General features: G+C 42.8%; 1 protein-coding gene across 1 annotated transcript in view; it reads right to left on the bottom strand.

Annotated features, from left to right (window-relative positions):
• Positions 1–299: 299 nt before the first annotated feature.
• UBE2W (ubiquitin conjugating enzyme E2 W) overlaps positions 300–24154 on the bottom strand; it is a 32833-nt gene continuing 8978 nt past the window's right edge. Inside the window, exons 3-6 of the mRNA XM_075270377.1 lie at positions 15794–15896; positions 9069–9224; positions 6309–6384; positions 300–3523 (exon numbers count right to left, since the gene is read on the bottom strand). Coding sequence (XP_075126478.1) covers positions 3510–3523; positions 6309–6384; positions 9069–9224; positions 15794–15896 — 349 coding nt within the window. The 3' untranslated portion in view covers positions 300–3509. The remainder of the gene's footprint in view (positions 3524–6308; positions 6385–9068; positions 9225–15793; positions 15897–24154) is intronic.

The raw sequence follows: 24154 nt of genomic DNA, 5'->3' as shown, positions 1-24154 counted from the left end.
TTTCGGCACAGATATCCCTCCACTGTCAGAAGGGAGAGCATTACAGCTCAGCATCATCACCAAGTTCTCCCCCAGTATATTTACTACTTTATTTGGCTAGGCGTGCATTCATTCTGCCCAAGTGTAAGACAGACCAAGTGACATGCTTTACGGAGAGCAGAAAGGTAGTTTAGACCTCTATAGGGGCAAATTGTTGTATAGTCACTGAGATCCAGAAACAGCCCAGACCCCAAGGATTGTCCTATATAAATAATGCACTGAGTCTCTATAGTGAATGGATATTAATGACACAAACAAAATAAGGAAAAAGGATTTATTTGACCAAGAATCCATTAAATCCATTAAACAGTATGATGGGTTTGTAAAGAAATAATGCTTTATCTGTTGTCAACGCCGCTCTGTATCCTTCATGCAAAGGTTTAATGCTGCTCAGTAACTTACAAGGTCGACTCAAGAACTGGTCAGTGTTAAAATCTTAACTCATATGGATAAAAGTAGTGAGGTTGGTTTTTTTTTCCTTCACAATATAGAATTACAAAGTATATACCATATGTGCAACATTCGGGGGTCCTTCTAGTATGTGTTTTGCTTTAAAAGGGGTTCTCAGAGTTTGTGTACAGACAGTGCAAAACCCGTCTGCCCTCCTCGACCAAAGACTTGTTCTCAAAGTGTCTGTCCCTTCAGAACAAATACTGCCACCCTATTAATAGCTATGGACGTCATCAATGTCCCCTACCCAATAAACCAGAGCAGGGAGCTGATCACAAGCAGTGGTCCTGGTGCACCTGAATGACCCTCCACATAATAAATGGATGTCAGTATACATATCCCCTCTAGTGTCTCTGTGCTATGTGGCTTTAGAGCCAGACTAGAGCTGGTCAGTCGATTATATAGATAGTTCTAAGATTAAACCCCTGTCTGCTATAAAGACAACCCCTTTAAGGAACTAGTGTCCAAGAATTATATGACCTCCCTCTGGTCGTCTTCACGGAAAACAGGCACTCTTGAAGGAGTTCTGCCAGAAAGAATATTTATTGTGGAATAGAGGATAAATGACTGACCACCATAACACGAAGGATTGGAAGTAGGTGAGCCCCATGCTGGATGGGAAGAATCCATGCTCTCATTCACTTCAATAGGAGATCCAGAGATAGCCAAAAGTACAGCACTCAAAACTATCACCAGTAAATGGGAGCATGAATGAATCCCCTTCAGCAAGAGGCATGTCTACATTCAGTCCAGCTGAATTCACAATGCAGGCAATAAGACAGATCGGCGGGGATCTCACTGATCAGACTCCCACCGATCAGCTATTCATCCCCTAACCCTATAGATGGAGAAGAAATATTCTTTATGCTATAACCTCTGATATGGCGCTTCAACTTCCCTCTTCAAAGACCAGTGACATCACATCCATTGGTCACATGGCCAGGCTGCAGCTCAGCCCCATTCAATGAGGGGGCTGAGCTGCAATGCACAGTGCTGGGCTTAGTAAGTAATAAAGGGGCCACAACAATCGATAGTATAGTCCTGAACTAGAGCTGAGCGAGTAGTATTCGATCGTGTAGGTATTTTATCGAATACTACGGTATTCTAAATACTTGTACTCGGTCGAATACCTCGCAGTAAACGTAGAATGAGTACGAGTATTTCGAATACCATAGTACCTACTCGATCGAATACTACTCGCTCATCTCTATCTTGAACCATTTAGGCAGAGCATGTGGAAAGGGATATTTCCTAGGACATGCCATGACATAGTTTTGGCCTTGTTTTTCAGCACAGAGGCTCTCCTGTGTACTGAACTGCAACACCGCTCTATTTAATACAATGGGGCTACGGTGAGACTCTCTGCTATACAGAGAAACACTGAAGGGGATTAGCAAGGGACCATTGAGACGCAACATTACTGCAACTGCACTTGCCTGACATCTCCTCTGACAAGTAAAGAAGATGCTGCGGCTTCAGTAGCAGTCACCTTACCTTCTGCTTATCTGAAGCAAGACCGTGCATGCATGTCCTTCTCAGCACCCTTACTGAACTTAACGCAGTTATACTGTAGAAACAGCAGGTGGCGCTAATCCAATGTTATTCCTGGAATATCTTGGAATATAAGCAAGAAAAAAGCTATATTTGCAAAAAAAAAAAAAAAGATTATTTGCTGGATTTGAATACAAACAATATTCACTCTGGGACAACCCCTTTAAGAACTGGCTTAAACTAAAGAAAAAAAATTGAATATTTAAGTTTTATGGACTTGTGAGGCTCTGTAAAAAGAGGACTGTGGACTCAGAAAAATAGATTTTTTTTTCGGTAAAGTTTATTCTACTCTGTGGTTTGTACGGATGATCGCAGGCATCAAGAAAAATTATATATTATAAAAAAAAAATGACAATGTCTCTTGGTCTAAGTATAGTTTTGTATTAATTAAACTTAACGAACAACACAACAAATTAAACAAAAAAAAAGTGACAAAATGTGTTTCTTTTCAAACATAAATACATGAGACTGAGCAGGGCCCGTTCCAATGGCGAAAAATTGTAACTAGGGGCTTAACATAAGAGAAAGAAAAAAAGGCTATGTCGAAAAACTCAGGCCTATGTAAAGACTGCAGCACATTTAGATCACCGCCCCATCCGATACAAAGCCCTGAATAAAGTGTATCCACCGCATCCATTTTGCAGGTGTCCCGTCGTTTACGACACTGCTGAGGTACGAGCCGCTTTCAGCCTCATATTTCAGTAATGTCACCAGCCCAGATAGTAATTTGCAGAATGAACTATGAAATTAGGAGTCGACCCTAACAAAATGTCTGCCACGGTATTATATAGGCAGCGAGTACACTTTGCCTAAAGCCTAGCATATCACACACACACTCTTCTCCTCTATACTATCAATAGCTATATACAACTTATATATAGGTCACCTCCTGGGTTTGAGATATTTGTACCTGTCCATTGCACTCATCAGAAGACATTCACAAGTAACCTGACATAAAGGAAACAAGATAATAAATATACAGAGTTCCTGTTTCGCAGTCCTTCAGGTCAAGCATGTCGAGCCATGCCGCCATATTTTTTTTTTTTTTTTTTAGAATCACAGTGCATAGTATCCTGATGTCATGGATGGCAATGTAATGGAAGTGTTCCTTCTTATCCCAATGCATTTGGTAAACACATCCAGTAGGCCCTATCATGCATTTAGAATTGTTATTGCACAATACATGAGGACCTGGGAAATCTTGGAAAGCATAAGAGAAAAGTAAAATGGAATTTCATCCTGACGCCTGCATTTCTCCAGTATGACTAACAAAGCATGGCAGCTGCATGTGCTCAGACAGCTAGCCACATGCGCCACAATGCACACTAGTAAAAATGCAGTAAAAAGGAAGTAGTCTTCTTTTCATTCAGTCACCTCTTGTCAAAAGGTAAAAGTTCAAAGACTTGAAGGATCAAAGTGCTTGTTTTTCAGCAGGATTAATCTTCTTCTAGAGGGGCTTGAGGCTGGCATCAACATGTATCATCTAAGAAGAAAAACAAGAGAGTAACCATTACAGTATATAAAAGAGATGCCCTTTAAAAGGGAGTTTTCTGACCCAAAATCTACAGGATTAGCTGTTGCATGAGCCTCTGGAAAGCAAGTGGACAGACACGGTGTGCACCACCATTCCTATGCAAGTAATAGGAGTGGTGCTACAATTCTCCAGAAGCACAATGCAATGGACGGGCTACTACACCACGCCTGGGGCTGCTTTCACACTGAGTAACGCTCTGCTCATTTGTCAAAGTGAGCGCTGTAAAACAGGATCCCGTTTACTTCAATGGGTGCCGTCTTGCGCGCTACACATTGAAATCAATAGGAGGCTTTTTAACCCATTGATCTCAATAAGTAGCGCACGTAAGACGGCACCCATTGAAGTCAATGGGATTCTGTTTTACAGCGCTCACTCTGACACGTGTTTACGTGTCAGAATGAGTGGAGCGTTACTCCGTGTGAAAGCAGCATAATACTTGCCAAGGAACGGTGCTGTGTGTGCCCCTTGCCCATTAGCAGCTTCTGGCATCCAAAGGCCATTGCTACAGGTGATCTTTGTGTGGTCCAGGTGTCAGACCTTCACATACTGATGTCTTATTCTGTGGATAGGTTATCAGTATGAAAAATTGATTTCAGAAGAGAAAGGAGTTCGTAAGCTGTTGAATAAGTGAGATGGGAAAACCCCCTTTAAGGATCGGTCATCACTATCAGATCGGTGCAGGTCTGACACCCAGCACCCCTATCAATCAGTTAATACACAGAGAATGGAGCAGTCGTTTGCTGTGCAGTGGCGCAACTGACACATCTGAGGTCCCATTCAACTGAATGGGAGCCGATCAGCAATACGTGGCCGGGCTACTACAAAAAGGACATGTTGAATTTCAATGCCCAATTCTTTTGCCCACAACAAAAAAATATAAAAAATAAGTACAAAACAACAGAACATCTACATTTTCACATAAATACATTATAGTCTATAAGTATCATTTCATAAATCTGTGTAAACTCTGTATAAAGTTAATTTGTCAGCAATAAAATGGAGGTAGTGTAGAGGAGATTCTACAGTTTCAATATCTCTATTATTCAGCTTCAAAAGAGGACCTTTAACGTCCTCGGGCACATGCGGTGTAATACACTGCTAGAAGGCAGACCGTGCACTGAATTCAGCGCTTTCCCTTTATGTGCCCCTGCTGAAGAGCTAGCGGTGCTGTTACTATAGCTCTTCAGTGCTAGAAGGGCGTTTTTGACAGTCCCATCAGGAACTCCCTCCTCACAGTACTGTCCGTAGCTCTGTACTGTCAGGGGATGTTCCTTAATGCCCAGCGATGATGCTGATGACTGCCCTCCTCCTGACAATACTCATCCATAGACTAGTACTGGGAAAAGGGGGGGGGCAGCGTTCCTCACCGCACAGCGTCATGGCTGGCCACTAAGGAACACCCCCTTGCAGTACAGAGCTACAGACAGTACTGTGAGGAGGGGCGTTCCTGATGGGACTGTCAGAAACGCCCTTCTGACACTGAAGAGCTACAGTAAGGGCACTGATAGCTCTTCAGCGGGGGCACATAATGGGAAAGCCGATTGTTTCCATGTTATATCCTGCCGAACTCTACCCCCAGTACTTAGACTGACAGCGTCCACCTCCACTGTGTACCATGGCCAACTACAGCAATGCTTGAAACCAGGGGGAGATCTGTGAATCAAGTAGTGGAGGGAAGAACTCGGCGGGAAAGAATCTAGAATGGAGAACGAAAGACAGACCTGCAAAGACACATCCCCAAAGCACTTTTCCATCCTTTGCATATGATGAAATTCCAATTTACAAGAAAATTGGCCTCCGAACAAGGTAGTGGGATTCGGCTTCTAACCAATGTACTGCTGTAAGCCCCACTCCAGAGAATGAGTTTCCACTACTGATCTCCGGGTTGTGTGTGGCTGCTCAGCCATGGAAACCACTTAGTAAAGCTCCCGAGGCGCAGACCTTGTGCTCCCCCAGGACAAATTTCACACGGTACATGCTTCATTGCTTAAAGGTCTTCGCCAGTGAATTAGTGTGGACTACTTCACAGCTTAACCGTTGAAGCTTACAGAGGTAATCACTTCACTGGGGTGCAACTAAAAACTCATCGTGGACCCCCGCACAACTTCTCCTCATGACCATCAGCTGCATCCCATCTGGACACTGTAGAAGAATTTACTGTGCAGTTATAACTTTCCTTCTCTATCTGGGCCTAGACCGCCATGAAGACTTGTATACAACAAGTCTGAACACAAACTTACCATACAACGCCACTGCCCTCACAGTAACCGTGCTACGTTTTGTGCCGCAGCCTTCCTTCACAGACTTTTGCCCTGACTTATGTAGACCAACCACTATTTCTGGCAGTAAAGGGTTAAATTAGAGGTAACGACTTTACAAGGCACAGACTGCCTGCCATTAACCAGGCTGTGTGTGGTGAGGGCTACATGAGGGCACCCCGGGCCTATGGGCTCAGTCACAGTTGTGTTTCCTATAGTTAATATAACAGTACGACAGGCAGTAGAGTAGTAATACAATGAACTGTCTTACTGGATGGAGGGCGTCCTATACCTGTGATATGTGGTCATGCTCCAACAGTGTCTTATTTACCTGTCAGCAATACATGTGTTAGAAATAGCGTGTAGTAAATATTTCTGGACGTGGTCAGAACTGGAGATACCTGAATCCATTTTGTCATAACAATATAACTATTGCATTGGAATCCATCTACCCATCCAATGCTTTGTGGACTTACCGTGATACCACCATTTTGTTTTCTTTGGATTTTTGTTGCATGTTCTTACATAAAATGAGTTATCTGGAGGTCGTCTCTGAAAACAAGAAGAAAAATAAATAAATAAAAACAGGGCAAAAGGGATAAAAGCAACAAATTAGACCTATAACCTTTTCCTATACAGCTGAGGTGCTTTACTAAGAGCCAAAGGGGTTTATTATCAGAAAAACACATTTAGCTTCAGATACAGCGCCACACACGAATACAGTTTTTGTCTGGTATTGCAGTACCAGACACAACCTGAAAAAAGCAGCTGCATTTTTCAATTCTCGTACAATCCCTTTAAAAAGTATGTCTCCTCTTATCCTTAGGAAAGAGAATAAATACCTGACTGTTGGGGGGTCTGAAACCCCCAATTTATAGAACAGAGGGCGATCCTCACTGCAGCCAAGCTGAATGTAGGTGTAATGTACTCTCAAGTGAAAGGGATCGCCGTCCACCACCATTACACCTAGATTTCACGCCATATTGTTTTTTGTCTTTTAATGTGCCGCGTTTAGTGTTGTACTGCCGCCATATGTGACTTTAACAAGCATTATATACATTCAGGATATCAGAACTACTTTTGGATGTGATCGGTGTTTTTATACCACAGTATGCACATACATCTTTTTGTGATATTGACTCATCAGCTGCTGGTGTGTAGGTTAATAAACACTATTTGTATCAGGGCTGTGGGGCCGAAGTCGTAGCGTTTGGAAAATTAGAAGTCTGAGCCAACTCCACAGCCCTGGTTGTAATACAGCCTGTTATTAGGCAACATGCCTCTACTGATGGTCACAATAGCCACAGAGCAAGGAGTACAGGAACCTAAAAAGCAGAGCCCACTCTGTCCCATCTGTACTTTATTCTATGAGCAAATCCTTCATATCAATAGAAGGCAGCAAGAGTCACTATAATAGATTACACTGAAATATATAGGTCCGGATACATATACACATATCATAGAAAGTCTTGAACACTTTCACCCATGAATGTAATAGGAGGAATGGTTAAAATGATTCATGACAATACTGACCCAAGCGATGCTGGCAGAGTACAAAGGGATTACCCATGGAGTGGCACAGGTGGCATGCTGAGAACAGATCATAGGAGGTAGTAGGGAAAACTAGGTTATATCCCTGTGCTATAAATGAAGTGACCTCATTTAGTGTCTACAGACAGAAAGCACCGTCTCTGCCGGACATTGCTCCTGCCACAGCGAGGTGCTGACAGATGTGAACATACATGCTGGCAATGGGAATATCTACAACATCAGAGCACTTACATAACAGTAATGGAGGAAATACATGGCTTTTGATGTGCACCTGTCTCAGCAATGTTACGGGCTAGACATTAAACACGGTGCAAAATGATATTTTATATTAATATTGATGAATTATATGTGTTTTCCAGGAAGGAAAGTGGTTTTCAGGCATCACAATATTGGACAGGTCATCAATATTATATTGGTGGTGGCCGAAATCTCAGGACACACTGCTGATCTGTCTGTGTGCCAGATTCCTGTACATGAGAGGACACCCTGCAATATATAATTTTTGAGGTAGCCCGATACACCCCACTATACTGTTTGTTGGGCAGGCAGGTATTTTTCATATACAAAGGGTTCCAGCAACAGGTAAAAAGAACTTCCACTGATGTCATGTGTAATACATAGAGCTGTAAGGACCTGTGCAAACTATGAAGAGGCCGCACCACCGCTCCAGACCCTCACTCATCTCATACTGATTGTCTAACTCAGGGGTCAGCAACCTTCGGCACTGCAGATGCTGTGAAACAACAACTCTCACCATGCTTCATTCACTTCCATGGGAGTACCAAGAACAGCGGACCAAGTATGCATGCTGGGAGATGTAGTTTGACAATAGCTGGAGGGCCAAAGGTTGCCTACCCCTGGTCTAGCTGATGGTTAGAGAAAATCTTTAAAACTCTGCAAATTAATAAATAAATAATCCTGTTAAGGATGGAACCCCTTTAACAACTTTAGCAAAGCCAGCAATATGTAACTAGAGAAGGATCTGCAGGGTTGCAGGAGCACAATGGCGCCCTTGCATTCAGTAGCAGACATATCTGCATTAATGTGAAGCAGAGCTGCATGTACACCAATACTATGTTGTGCACTGTGGCACAGATATTGCTCCAGCCACACAGAGAAATCACACCAAACACAAATATCCTGTCGCAAGAACAAGGCCCAAATGTTAAATAGCAAAGGGATTAAATTGGTTTCTGGGCTGGGGGTAGAGAAGGATACTGATGACCTATTCCATTCACTTGTATGGTGGCAGAGCTGCAGTACTCCGGCAGGGCCATTAATAGCCACTACACAGGCACAGAGTCTTCTACTTCTGATGCCAAAGAACGTGTAGAACTACTCATCAGTTGGGGTGCTGAAACTAGTAAGTCCCTACCATAATATTATTTTACATCTTAGAATCTCTGCCTTTACCAACAAGACAGGAGCAATCGTCACACAGTGGTTATCTGCAAGTTCCTACAGCAGCCTGGATTCTTCCAAAGAATGTATTAAATGTATACAGACTGCCAATACAAAGGCACCTGCCTACTGCTGACTGGGCAGAAAACATAGCAGAGAACATGATATTACAATGTCCATGTTGTAAGCTAAGCGGTTAGAATGAATTCAGTATACATGCATGTGATGAATATATTGCTGTATTGCTAATACTGTAAGAAGTCAGAGCCCACACTTGCACGTACCTTTTCTTTGCAGCTGGACAGCATGCTGATTATACTAAGACAGACGGACTGCACGGACAGCGCAGGAGACCAATCTTCCGTTAAAATAGATAAACAGATATGACCGTTGCTATAAACATGAGGATGGACAGGGATATTGTCACCAGTGAACATGACCTGCAATGACAACAAAGTACCAAGATATTAGGCAGGAAACACCACTATGAATGTACCATAACAGTGGATGACAGTCTAATGCCAGCAGTCAGGGGGTCTATTTGCAGCTAAATCCCATTTAAGTGACTAGAGCTGAGCTGTAATACCAAGTACAGCCAATATACAACATATACTGCGTTCAGCCATTTCCATAACTCCTGACTGGCTGGAAACACAGGCTCTCTTATTTCAGGAATGAAAGGCGGATATGAGAATATCTTTGAAGTGACAGAAACCCCCTTTAAATTACCAGGAAATTGGCTCCGGTACTGTAGGGAGCACAGCTGATTCAATGCTTTAATACACAGGTATGAGTGTACATGGGCAGGGCTGAATAACAGATTACTGGGTGTTGGGAGTCTACCATGCCGACTCACTGAATGGTCTCACGAACTAGGAATAAGGTGACATGCACATGACTGTGTACGGGGCCGGGACTAAATGGAACATAGATGACATCCGTGTGCCACCCACGACTTCACAGCCAGATACACTGTGGTCAATGAGCACAGGCCGCAAAACAAAAATATTTGTCCTGAGTTTTGCCCCGAGCTCATAGGCCATTACACGGAACTGTGAAAATACACTGTCATGTTTATGGGACCATAGAAATGAATGGGTCTGTGCTAGCCATGAAAAACACTGGCAAAAGCACACTGACAATGCACAGTCCTCTGCATGACGTCTATCACTGTGTATTGGAACATTGGCAACACTTGACCAATATACACCCTGTTATGTATGTCCCTCCCTTGTACGTCACTAGAAACACATCTGAAGCTCTGAACAACAGACTGCAGCTATGGGTGTGGCAGAATACTTCCTGTAGGAATCCTGCAAGTGATTTTTTTTTTTTTTACTTATACAGTCAACTCTCGATTTAACATATCGGTATATAACGTATATAGGCTATAACGTATATTTTCTCAGGTCCCGACTAACCTACATGTATTTTTATCCCGTTATAACGTAATATGGTTTGCATATAACGTACTCTTTTTTGGACCCCCGCAGCCAATTGCAAGCCACATATAACGTAGAACGTTGTGTACAGGAGGGTCCCACCTAGCCAATCGCATGCATTTTCTGCCGCGTATAACGTAGTACGTTATACGTGCGAGCCTCTGACGAGTCTCTCACCACAGTGCCCTCTGGGTAGATTAGTTCACCGGAAGGAAGTCGTACGTGTCTCGTGTCGTGTGAAGTTCCGGTTTTGGTTGTTTATTGGCGCCAGAATGCCTCCCAAAAAGAGGACTAAGCTTACTGTGCAGCAGAAGGTAAGCGTGACATGGAGTTGCACACTGGTAAAGATGGTTTTGTGTTGATTGCATTGCGATTTCATTACTGTACGTTTCTATTCTCATCGATCAGGTTGAAATCATACGGGAGTTGGAAGGCAACTCTAGCCTCAGACAGACAGATCTCGCAAATCGCTACAATATGCCTCTGACGACGGTCAATACCATTGTGAGAAACAAAAAGCATATCCTAGAGCAGAGCGAGAAACTCGGGAAGATGTCAGGAAAACGTTCCAAATTCCGCAAAGCAAAGCATGAGGAATTGGAAAACATTTTGATGAAGTGGATTAACCAAGCACGAGCTGCCGGAATTAATATTGATGGTTCGGTTGTCAGGGAAAAGGCAAACACTTTAGCAGCAAAAATGAATGTGAAAGACTTTGTTGCTTCCAGTGGCTGGTTCACGAGATTTAAGGAACGAAACAGTCTTTCGTATTGTGTTGCTGCTGGCGAAAGTGGGGCTGTAGATGTGGCTACTGTTGAAACTTGGACAACGGAGCAACTGCCGAAGATTTTAGAGAAATACGACCTAAAAGATGTCTTCAACACTGATGAGACTGGCGTATTTTTTAATTTGATGCCGAATCGCACTATCGCTGTAAAGGGGGAGAAATGCCACGGGGGCAAAATGAGCAAGGAGAGGATCACCGTACTCGTTACCACCAATGCGGACGGCTCGGAGAAGATTCCTATACTGGTGATAGGCAAGTAAACTAAAATTACAGTACTGTATAAACGAGTTTCACTAAATTCAATTTAAATGTTGAATTACTGTGAATTTGCCTTGCAGGCAAGTACAAGAAGCCACGTTGTTTCAAGAACGTACGCACACTGCCGTGTGAGTACAAAAACAACACCAAAGCTTGGATGACAGGCGATTTTTTCATGCAATTTTTGAGAGCCTTCGACGCAAAGATGGGTACACGCAACAGGAAAGTGGCCCTCTTCCTGGATTGTTGCCCCGCACACCCACAAGAAGTGGAGGGTTTACGCAACGTAGACCTCTATTTTTTCCCGCCTAATTGCACAAGTAAATTGCAGCCACTCGATTTGGGTGTAATTAAGTCCCTCAAGTACAATTACAGGCGTTTGCTCGTGCAGCGGGCACTTGCGCTGATGGAGCGCAACCAATTGGATCAGTTAAAACCGGACCTGCTCCAGGCCATGCACTTCCTGGTAGCTTCGTGGAACAAAGTGACCCCCGCTTGCATCAAGAATTGTTTCCAGAAAGCAGGGTTTGAAAGTGCTGGAAACCACACTCAACCTTCGGAGCTAGAAGCAGCTGGAGCAGCAGTGATTTTGTATCAAAATGAGGAAGAAGAAATGGAGCAAGCAGAAATCCCAGGTGACGCCGAAGAAGTTATTGATACACCAAGCTGGGAACTCATCGCAGGGTCTGGTTTAGATTTCGAAACGTACGCAACCATGGACGATGAGGTGATTACATCAGAAGTGCTTTCTGTTGAGGAAATATACGAAAACGAGCAGGAGGAGGAGTGTATTCTTGAGGAACCAAATTCTGATTCTGAAAGCAGCAATTCCGTTTCCGAAACAATCGTGCCAAAATATTCTGATGTTCTCGATTCATTTCAGAAGGTGAAGACTTTCATTAGCGCTTTTGATGTCGGTGAACATATCATTAATCAGGTAGCAAACGTCGAGAGTGTGCTGTATGGGTTGCGCACCAAAGCTGTGCAAAAACAAACCCGTATTGAGGAATTCTTCTGTCCTAAAAAGTGAATGATACGGACACACACACACACAGACATACAGTACTGTATAAATAAATGTAAATAGTTTTTCATTTGGCTTCTGCGTTCTGACATTCTTACATTCGGCGTTATGTGCATGACACGCGCATGTACGTACAGTATTTTATAGGGCCGAAAAAGGTGCTATCGTGAATAACGTAGTCAGGGTCCGGCACAGTGAAATACGTTATATACGTATAACGTATTCGCCTTATAACGTATTTTTTTTCCCGGTCCCAGCAATACGTTATATCGAGAGTCGACTGTATTGTATTGAAAATCATCTCCTCAATAGTAATAGACGTCTATTCACAGTGTCTATTCACAGAATCCCTTTTCAACCTTCTTTAACAAGTCACATGATCAGTGTGACCTTTTTTTTCTAGTATGGGTTGCGGTACAAACAGGAGGTCTGTCTTGCTGCCTGCAAATACTATTAAGAACTACCACGTGACCTCAGATTCAAAAGTCTGAGGCTGGGTTCAGACAGAGTTTTTGGGCCTGGATTTTGACATGGAATCAAGTGTCAAAATCCAGCTTAAAAACCCACCTCCCATTGAAATAAATGGCTTATTTTTTCTGCGAGGAGGTTTGTTCCCGCTCGCAGAAAAAACAAGAAACATGTCCTTTCTTCAGGTGGATTCCGCGGCTGAGTCATGTCCGCCTTGCGACACTCCCTTCTGACAAAGCCCATTCATTTGGGCCTAATCTGGAGTGGAATGCCGCATCAGCATCCAGTCGCGGATACACGTTTTTGGACCGGATTCTTAGGTGGCCTCCGCCTCATAATCCGGTCCAAAAAATTCCATGTGAACTCGGCCTGAGAAAGAAGGAAAAAAAAACCCACTCCGGAGCGTCGCTTTAAATCCAAGAAGCAACTTACAGTGTTTCAATATAGCAACTAAAACTATTCCCTGCTGGCAATGGTCACATTTAGCACCAAAAAAGTGAGATAACCAGAAACCTCTTGCACGGTAGACATGAATATGGCAGTAACATCAATTAAAATGATTCAGTTATCCAACGTTCCTTTTTAAACTTGCAAAATCATGTTTCCCCTGCTCAGGGCGTATTTGTTTGCAACATTTGGAGCACTTCCTGTCATGATCTACACAAAGACGGCAGATGTGTAGAATTGCCAACATAGCAGATACCTAAATCTATGCGGGATACAAAATTGTATTTTTGTGGCTGAGATTTTGTTCTAAAAATTTCAAAAGAACTGTCTCTGCTGGGCTGTGGCCACAAATGGCGTTAATGCTGCAGCCATACCGCACAGTTTTACGGTCCCTGCAAAGTGGATGGGATTCTAGTGAATCCCATCTACACACTACACAAAAATATGTGCAGCGGAAAAGCTGCGATTTCCAAAACGGTTGTGTTATTAGAAATCGCAGCATGTCAACTATACGTTACAGAAAGGACGGCGGTTTCCGTATAGGTATAACTGAAGCAGAAAGTAGGCAAAGGAAAACTCTGCGGGCTTTCTGTGAAAAGCGCTGCTGGAAAAACCGCAATGCGTTTCTGAAGCAGGTATTCCCACAGCGCTTTTTTGCTGAGGCCTTCTACGTAAGGGCTTAGCCTCAAAGAGGTTCTTAAGGAGTTAAAAGAAAGTGGGACCAACAGTAGGAAATGTGCTAACAGAAAATCAAGCAATACTCCCCTGGTAAGCCCCTGCGGCTCCAGCAATCCATGGCCAATGTTTGTTTACTTGCCCACAGTCACATCTGTGAAACTGCTGCAGCCAAAGACTGGCCTCAGCAGCCACATCCTATACTTACAAGTGTCACTGCAGAGGCCATGTCAGAAGTACAGTTCCTCCTTAAGGAGATTGCCATGAAGGTGTGAGGAGTCTTATGGGCCATACAATGTTCCTCTAGGAATATGATGTGCAACTTAGTGCCCTTTCCAAAAACAGAGAGATGTGCTTAGCATGAATTGTTGGAAGGTAGCAATGCTGCAAATCCAAGAGTCAGATGTGGCCTGTAGGATTACTACCATCCAACAGATGGCGCTAGAGGAACAGCTTTTTTTTTTTTTTTTCTTGAAAATGCATGACCTTTTTCACTAAACCCAGTGACTGGCTGCAGTGATCACATAGATGTATGGAACATCAATGCTATAGCATGGTAAACAGACTGGCTGAGATTTATAAGGTAAGGACAGGGTATTTACTTTACTATTTATTTATAGGGTATTAAAAAAAAAAAAAAGCTGAAATTTCCCCACTGTGGGACTATAAAAGGATTATCTTATCTTATCTTACTATAGTCCATTCCTTAATACTGGGCTCATTTGTAAGCTCCTGACAAAGCTCCTGATTCATTTGTAGATGACTACAGAAAGTCCAGCTTCTGTATCATCAGCCATTACGTGTAGTGGAAGCTGCAGAAGTGCTGAATGCCATGTATAAGATGATACTACGCTGATACAATGAAGAAAAGAAAAAGAAGCCATAACCATTTTATACAAATGCACCGTGAGGCCTTATTCACATGCTAGAGTGTTACGTCAATGCTTTTAGCCAAAATCAGGAGTGAAGACTATGCAGAGAGAAGACAGAATGGGAACATTTGCATCTGTTCTGTGCTTTTCATTCACTCCTGGCCTCAGCACGACCACTAAGAACAAGTATGTCACTGGAGGGGCAGGGACTCCTAATATCACAGCGAACTACAATACTAGCAAGCCCTCTCCCGACCTATGGCTCACACAGACAGGTGAACTTGGATCATGTGAATAAGCTGTAAGGTCTTAGTCTGCCAGAGTTTAGTGTCCGTTTAGTTGAGCAACATTCAGGTCAGTAAATCTGGCAGATACAGAGATTGCTTTTCCTAGTGTGAACGTGGGTATATGAAAAACCCCTAAATATTACTCTTTGCAGTGACTCCCGGAAGAGACCTAGTAGAGTGGGATTTTAAAGGAGAGAGCGTCCTTAAAAGGGGTAGTTCAGAAATTGGCCAAACTACAGAGGGGCTCAGGAAAAAAAGGTAAGATTAACAAAATAACAATAATCCCCAGTCCCCTGCGCTCTGTTAGAGTCCCCTGAAGCCCCGCACCCCTTGTGACTACTCAGACCAATCAGTGGCTTCATATAGAGGGATCAGTGACTTAGTGCAGGGGACAGGAGTGTATTTCTTTTGTGTGTTTAGTGTTACACCTGCCTCAGGTCCAGTTTTCCCAATTCCTAGACAAGGAGTATAGCGTTCTTTATCGGATCACTTAAATTTTAATATACAGAAAATTAATAACGTTAATTTATTTTATTTTGCAACTCATACATTATCCTATAGATACAAGGCTTCTAGAGACAATACCTCCATCGTCTATGTATGTGTATTTCTGTGAGAGAGAAATCCTCTACGTGCCTCTGTACGAAATGAGAGGAACACAGAGCAAAAGTACATTATATGCTATATCTATTTCTGAGGCAGCTGTACTAGGGATAAAGTTGTGTGCGTGACACCTAGAAATATCTTACCTGAGGAGAATCAAAAGGGTATCGACTGCTGAACTTAAATAAAAGTTGAAACTTTTCTCCTTCATACAGTGTTCCTGGTGCTCCTTCCATGTCTACAATCCACCTGGAAGTATAAAAGGAAAAGGAGTTACTAGAGAATATCACAAAATAAAGGGAGGATGACTTTGGTAAGACCGGCCATTACCTGCACAGAAACTTATCGCTTTTATCTCAATTTATTTAAGAGGCAGTATATGACACACACGACATAGACACGCTGACCACAGTAAATATTAACTATTTTGCATTGTAAATTCCCGCTATTCACCATTTTGTGTATATGACATGCTACTAGAGATGAGCGAGCACTATTCGAAACAGCCGTATCGAATAGCACGCTCCCATAGAAATGAATGGACATAGCCGGTGGCCGGCCGCTTAACCCCCCGCTTCCATTCATTTCTATGGGAGGGTGCTATTCGATACGGCTGTTTCGAATAGTGCTCGCTCAGCTCTACATGCTACCTTTACTCTACGGTGTCCTGCTCTGCCTCTCCTGCACATGACAGCAGTGATAAGAACTCAGCAGCGCCATCGAGTGCCAGCACCTTGAAATTCAGCTGCCATATAAATATGCCACTGTGATGTAAGTCTTTCAGCAGCAGTTCATGGTTCATCTGCTTATAAAGGCAGTAATAGTATAATATAATAATAATACGCTTGCGCCATACATAGAGGTTGAAAGTTATATCACAATTTACACATCATATTGGTTAGGAAGCTCACAGTTCTATGAAACAGTCAGATCATGATGGAAGGATTATCTTACCATTTCATAACAAGCAACGTCAGCCATCACCTAACGCATGCAGATAATCCAGGACATTACTACATACACTGTACCAGAGCTCTGGCGTCCGAAGGCCAAAACGACTCCAACTCCTTCACAAATGGCTGACAGAATCATTAAAAGCTCCCCAAAAACCTAGTGATTATAATTCCTATGAAATATGAAAACCATTTATCTAATTACACAATACATATAATGTTATAATAAACTACAACAACTACCACTACTACTGCTGCTGGTTTTCCCAGTATGCTCCCTGCTGCTGGAGATCTCTGGGTCATTAGTTTTGGCATCAATATCTCCCAAGTGTCAGAAGGGTGTGCCATACAGCCGAGGGGCATCGCTGGGCACTGAGGAACACCCAATCCTGAACATACTCTGCCACAGACTTGTAGAGTCGGGGTGTTGGCACTGCCAGCTTTCTAGGGGCATGACATACCGAACATCCCTGAAGACAAGAAAGGTCCTCTTTAAATACACGCTTGGTACTTGTAACATCTCTTGTAGGTGTGAGTGACTCATTTTATATTTTCATTTTAGCAGGAAGCGACACGGGGAAGGGAGAGGAGGGAAGCGTTTTACGCTCTGTCATGTTTATTGTGCTTGTACTTGGATTTTATGTTTCTTTTATTATAATGCAGACTTAAGTTTTGTGTTACTTTGAGAATAAATTTCACACTCATTTCATTGTTTATTATGCATTTAACTGTAATAAACGGAGTATTAAAATTAAATTATATATATATATATATATATATATATATATATATATATATATATATATTTGATTGTATGAATTTTAACTCCAGCCAATATTGGTCCTGACTGATTCCACAACCCAATTCGGTGGATACAAACTGATGGCCGTCGATCTACACAGGGATAGGATCCATTTCTGCAATTCTGACTGTCCAAACTCATTTTTCATTATTTTATAGATGGCCAAGTGTTTGTCTAGGTTTTAGCATCTGTTAAATGGATCTGCTCAACGGATGTAACAAACATGATGTGAATGAAGTCTAATTATCACAGACAAAAACTTTACTGTAATGTGCCAAAAATGTAATCAAGACAAATTTCACAAATCAGCATCATAAAGAGCCTCCGCTACATAGTGACTGGGGCTGAGCAATTAGACCCACATTTTGCCTCAATTCTAACTACTGGACTGTTTGTTTAGGTCACGCACTTTTACATGGCTCTGAATTTCGGTTTTATTTCTTGATGAATTACCCAGTACTGTCAGTATATATAGTATATGCTATATAGAAAGCCAAGTGTACAACAGTGTACATTATATACAGTGGTATAGATGGCTTTTCTTATAGTACACATGGATGCTCTATTAGTATACGCTGCACGCAGTAAATACTGTACACAGCGTGCATACTATATAATATGTTAACAGCATCATATAGGTACAGTCTTGTGTACAGACATTATATATTAAGGACAGCGGAGTATACAGCTTTGTATACAGCATATGCAGTATACTGTATACCATGCTATTTTGTAATATATACTAAGAACAGCAGTCTATACAGCATATACTATGAGCCTTACAGTATATACTGTGTTTTTTTTTAGTATACATGACAACAGCACTGTATACAATCTATATCTATCTATAGAGATATATATATATATATATAAAAATATAATTTTAATTACACACACTGTATACAAAGCTGTCTGTATGTAACCACTATTTTCTAAGTCTGCACGTTCACTGATCTGGTCCCCAACACCCCAGAAAAACAGACAGGTGACACCAGTGTTAACCTAGCGCAACCCCCATAACTTGTTATATTATTACTTCCAAATAAGTCGTCCAGGCCCCCCTTATAAACATGTACAATGCGTCACCCATCATGTTACACGCAAACCTTCCATTGACTTGCCTACAGCATACAAGACACTACATTGCAGGGAACATAACAGAACTTTCCAGTTCCCCCATCCTACATGATATAACAGCTATAATTATTTGCTAAAGCAAAGAGCAAATAAGCACAAGATGTCATTCTGGCGCTGGCGACAAGCTGTAATTAGGATCTACGTTCTCAGATACAAGCCACGCTGGATCCTGCTCGCTCTTTATGGACAAGCGAGCAATTTAATTGTCAACCTGTGGGAGCTGCCGGCGCTTACATAAGAAACCAGTTAATTATTGCAAATAGAGGCTGACAAACTGTGACGCACATTCAGGACGCTGTTCACATGTTGACGGCATCCATATAAATATAAGTTACCTGGATGTTCGGGGGATGTGCGGTAGAAGACTCCTAATCTAGTATAAGGCTAAGGCCCCACGGGCCGTAATCACAGCGCTAAAGCGCTGCGGAAAGAACTGCTGCGTGAACGCATTGCGGTTCTTTCCACAGAACTTTGAAGAGAAAGTTCATGGAGTTTTCCTCTGAGGACTTTCTCTTAACATTATATCTACGGGAAAGCCGCCGGCGCTTCCATAGATATAATCGACATGCTGCGATTTGCAAAGCCACAACGGATTTGCAAATCACAGCATGTCCGCGCTGCAATCTTTTTCGCAAAGTGGGGATGGGATGCGTCTCCGCTGTGGGCAAATCGCGGCGTTTACGACCTGTGGGTCCCCGGCCTAAGGATGGTTTCACACACGGCGGTTTTTGGAAAATTGTTGATGCAGGGTTTTTTTATGCTTGGAGACCATCCATACAGGAAACATACTTGGAGAACGTCGCAACATATTGAAATAGCCCATGCTGCAATTTTTTTCGACATGCGACTTGCAGCATGCACAACTGTACGCTGTCCATGTATAGTCAGCTGTAGACACAAGCCAAAATCCATTTGTGTGAATTAGTGGTTAGGGAGATCTTTGTATATATTATTTCAGACTAGGGCTGTGCGCTTATACCCAAGAATAAAATTAGATTTCTATTTCAAGCTCATGGGAGAGTCTCCCTTTTAATCTCGACTTTTGTATTTTTTCTTAAAGAAAAATATTTAAAAAAAAAAAAAAAAGTTCAGCCAGCTGGCACAGCGAGGAGGAGTCTGATATATTTAATGCAGTTTCCTTGTCCTACCATCCTATTATTTACTACCTTAAAGAAACGGTTGATCACAGCTCGCTGCGGGAGCACCGAATATCTAAGACTCTGGGGTGAGACGAAGATCAATTCCACAATTCAAATGAAAATCAGAGGTTTTTTAGAATTCGGCTTCTCTAAAGTGGCAAATATGCGGGGCAACACAGCGGCTCAGTAGTTAGCCCTGCAGTGCTGTAGTTCTGGGTTCGAATCCCACCAGGAACAACATCTGCAAGGAGTTTGTATGTTCTCCTCATGTTTGCGTGGATTTCCTCCCATTCTACAAAGACATACTGATAGTGTGTGTGTGTGTGTGTGGGGGAGTATATTGTGATCCCTATATGGGGCTCACAATCTAAATAAAAAATTTACAAATTTGTTAAATTAATTTGATTACTTGCCCAGCCCTATTTTAGACCATGTAATGTTTTGGCAGATCATCAGGATAAAACACATAGCGGACCAATCCTTATGTAGCTGTAGCGCCCTGTGCACACTAACCAGTGAATAGTAGCAGCACCTTGTTAATTGCTGCCAGAAAAACAAGGTTGCAAGAAAGTTCATCAATTTTTCTTCTTCTTTCTCACGCACTACCGTTTTTCTTGTCAAAATGATGAACACCTTGGCAGAATCCAATGGACTATACAATAAGACATTCAAGTGCCGCTGGTGTGCTATAGAACTGGCAGAGTAATCGCCTTCTAGTGTCAACACAAAGCAGATGGGAATACAGCCTTAAAATGACCCTACAAATTACATTAAAAGGGTTTTCTGGCCGTAAAATCATGCTTCATACTAATGACTTATCTATGATATAAGTGCTCTGTACCTGGATCCTGTTATAGAGTGGAGGGGGCAGTGGCTCCATACGCAGAAGGCTGGTCTTACACGACCGTAGTGGTTTTTGCTGTCTGCAATTTGTTGATCAGCAACACAAAATTTCAATCCAAAAAGTTATTCCTCAGACATCAGTGTCCAGCTGCACGCGCCCATAGAGTTCTATGGGACAGTCTGTGCCGTGAATATACAGCCTTTGCAGACCTGCGGTATTCAGTGCAGACCTTGATCACGGCACAGCACGCCACGGATAAAATATCTGGTGGTGTAAGAGGCCGCACTGAATACAATGTGTCCGCAAATGGTGCGCAATTGAGAACCCACAATTGCAGACCATTTGCAGACTAAACTTACCGTTGTGTAAGACAAGCCTTACACTGTGCTCGCATTACACTGCTATAGCTTCTAGAACAGATGACCTGTGCAGGCCCGGGTGTGAGACCCCACAGATCAGATCCAGTGGATAAGTTATTAGTATCCTCAGTCCCATTGTATGAATTGACCTAGTACTCTCCAATGCCTCATTTTGTCTGTACTTGAACCCTACAAATTATAAAGTGCTGCAGAATATGTTGGCGCTATATAATGTTATTAGTACGAATCGTGCACTTGGGGGATGGAAACCCCTTTACATGTCAGCTGAGCCCGCTAATAATCTAATGTGTACGAGGGTCTTCAGACTCTCCTTCGATGCCAGATGCCAGGGAAGGATAAGTCAACTGGATTTCAGCATGCACCATCCCTTTGTTTCCATGGGAGATAAGCCAAAGCCATGTGTCACTATTCAGGATACTTGCATGTCTCGCTGAGGACGGCCTGTGTATAAAGGTGATGGGTTTTAGGAGAGAGAGTTGCTTCTTCCGTCAGCTGCCATCTACAGTATATGGGCCGCCTTTTGATTATAATAATTCTTGCAGTCTTCTCTTCGCTGACATGGTGGGAAGATCTAAAACAAGTCTGTCCAGTATGGAGAGGAAGGCAATAACAGGAAAGAGCCGTCTATGACTCAGGCAACTACACCATACCATGAAAGCTAGCCATGTGTGGTTACTACAGTGGTGTAGTAGTAGATGTACGATTATTATGGGCGGCAGAAACAAAGTATACCAAACTGTACCAATCCCAAACTCCATTCAGATATCACACTCATAGGTAAAATACAATACCTACACATGGGGGAGATTTATTAAGACTGGCTTATTGTAGGAGTGACTGGCGCAGGTGCTGAGAGATTTAGGAAGAGGCTTTGTCCTCTTTATAGATTAGCCGAATGTCGCTGCACCAGAATGGAAATCTACGCCATATAGATCTATGTAGATTTTCATTGTAACTCACACCCGTGCCAATCCCCCGACATTCGTACAATGTGGTCACGGATAAGGACTTCTGATACGTATTTAGCATAAGAAGGGGCCTTGCACCAAACGTGCGCCACAATATCGTCCCTCTACACCAGAACACTGGCCTAGAGGGAAGGGTGAATTGCCCCTAATATATAGAATACATGAGGAAAAATAAGCTGGATATATACTTACACTTAATATGGCCCATACACATATATTATAGGTACATATATATCCCAAAATGTAGAAACTAATAATCTTTATTTACATAGCGCCAACATATTCTGCAGTTTATAAATGGAGCGCAACTTGTCCATGTGAAAACATTCTGCAATGCCGATGCAAAAAGGGGAAAAAATGCCTAGCCTTGATCACATGACCCCATAGGCCAAAACCCCTGGGTCATCATCCAGGGCGTACAAGAACGTATCTCCCTGAACAACCCCTTTAAGGATACATACACACAACCACAGTGGCTTTCACGTCACAAAAAACACAAAACGAAAAAAAAACAAAAAACCCAGATCCATATTCTGCACACACATCCTCACTGCATCAGTATGTATCAGGTAATATTACCTTCCCCGATAAACCCTTTAACCTTTCCTTTCTTCCTGACACCATCACACTTGCCATATAATTGTGAAGGGAGGGGTTCCGAACCAACGGCTTACAGAAGGATACGGCTTATGTCCGTCCTAGAAGGGAAGACCCCCCTCATAACCCCCTCCTCTGGTTTACTGCCGCTAGCCAGCTTTTCAGGATACAATTTGAATCAAGACAACAATAAACAGATTTTCTATTCCGGTAACATGAAAGGAACCAGCTGTCCTGTTTTTTGCTGTGAAAAGGACAGGGCCTCCCAAAACACATTGCATCAACCCCATGTCTTTGCAGGACAACCCAACACATATATAAAACTAAGCTGTGTGTTACAAGAGAGAACTCGGCTCATGTTCACTTCAGAGATCAGTCCTGACAATGTGACATATAAGCTGCCTCTCTCCCTAATGGAATACGCTCACACACAACGCATTACGTTTCAGCGCTGCCATCCACATTACTATATAGTGTTAGAAGGCAGCAACCAGACTCCCATATGATTCTGAGTATATCTGCGGCACCACTTAGTATTAGACAGTAGCTAGATATCAGAATATCAAATCTCAGGGAAGAGGTTAAAGAGAACCTCTGTAAGACCCCCAATGTATAACTAAGGAGGGCTTTCCAGCATGACCAGCTATCCTGTGTATAGTCAGTAATATTCTGACCTCACTGACTGGGGGAGTAGCATGTTACTAGGCTGTGGCCGTAATCTATTTGGGTGCGCAAAACTATCAAGATGTAGTTGCTAGGGGGTGGAAATGACTCACTACTTACTGAAAGATCACAATAGGAAACTGAAGTCTAAAAGGTGCCCATACACCTTCAATGGGGGAAAGTTACCGTATATACTCGAGTATAAGCTGAGACCCCTAATTTTACCACAAAAAAACGGGAAAACTTATTGACTCGAGTATAAGCCAAGGTGTGTGTGTGTGTGGGGGGGGGGTTGGGGAATGCAGCTACTACTGGAAAATTTCATAAATTAAAATGGTCGGAGTTTTTGGGTGCAGTAGGTGCTGGGGAAGGGGAGGGGATGTTTTGGTTGTCTGTCTGCCCCCCTCCCTGAGCTTGAGGACTGAGGGTTTTTCCCCCACTTGGAACTCAGCCTGGCTGAATATAGGGGATCTGCAGTGCTCCTATTAACCCCTTCCTGACGGAACAGGAGCACTGCAGATACCCTATATTCAGTAGACCAGGCATAAGCTTCAGTATTACAGCGGAGGTGCCGGTTTCTATGGCGAGCGTTCTGCAGAGCAGCGCCATTACACTTACAGACCCGGCATCCAGACACCGGGGCTGGTGCCGGGGCCCGCAGCATTGCCACGCTCCTGGCAGGAGCATGGCAATGCTGTACATTAAAAACTGCAGAAGTACTTACGGTACTTCTGCTTGCACGCCGGGAAGCAGACACATGCCAGGTGCGGGCCTGAGCTTACGTGGCCACGTCACCCGGCGTGTGATGGAGTGGTGGGGGGCGGGATCTGCTCTCCTGGCCTGCTAGCAGAAAAAACAAAGCAAAAACTGTGCTGAAAAACTCAGCTTATACTCGAGTATATACGGTATCCATGTAAGGGAAACATTTAAAGCTACTTTTGCTGTAGTCTGCATCGCTAGAATTTGAGCCAAAAGTGTTAAACATGGAGGGCGTTTGATAAATTTAGCGCATATTTAATTAAAA

Source organism: Leptodactylus fuscus, chromosome 4, assembly GCF_031893055.1.
Source record: "Leptodactylus fuscus isolate aLepFus1 chromosome 4, aLepFus1.hap2, whole genome shotgun sequence".
Lineage (NCBI taxonomy): Eukaryota > Metazoa > Chordata > Amphibia > Anura > Leptodactylidae > Leptodactylus > Leptodactylus fuscus.
The sequence above is the reverse complement of the archived record's forward strand: the minus strand, read 5'-3'. Positions and strand labels throughout refer to the sequence as shown.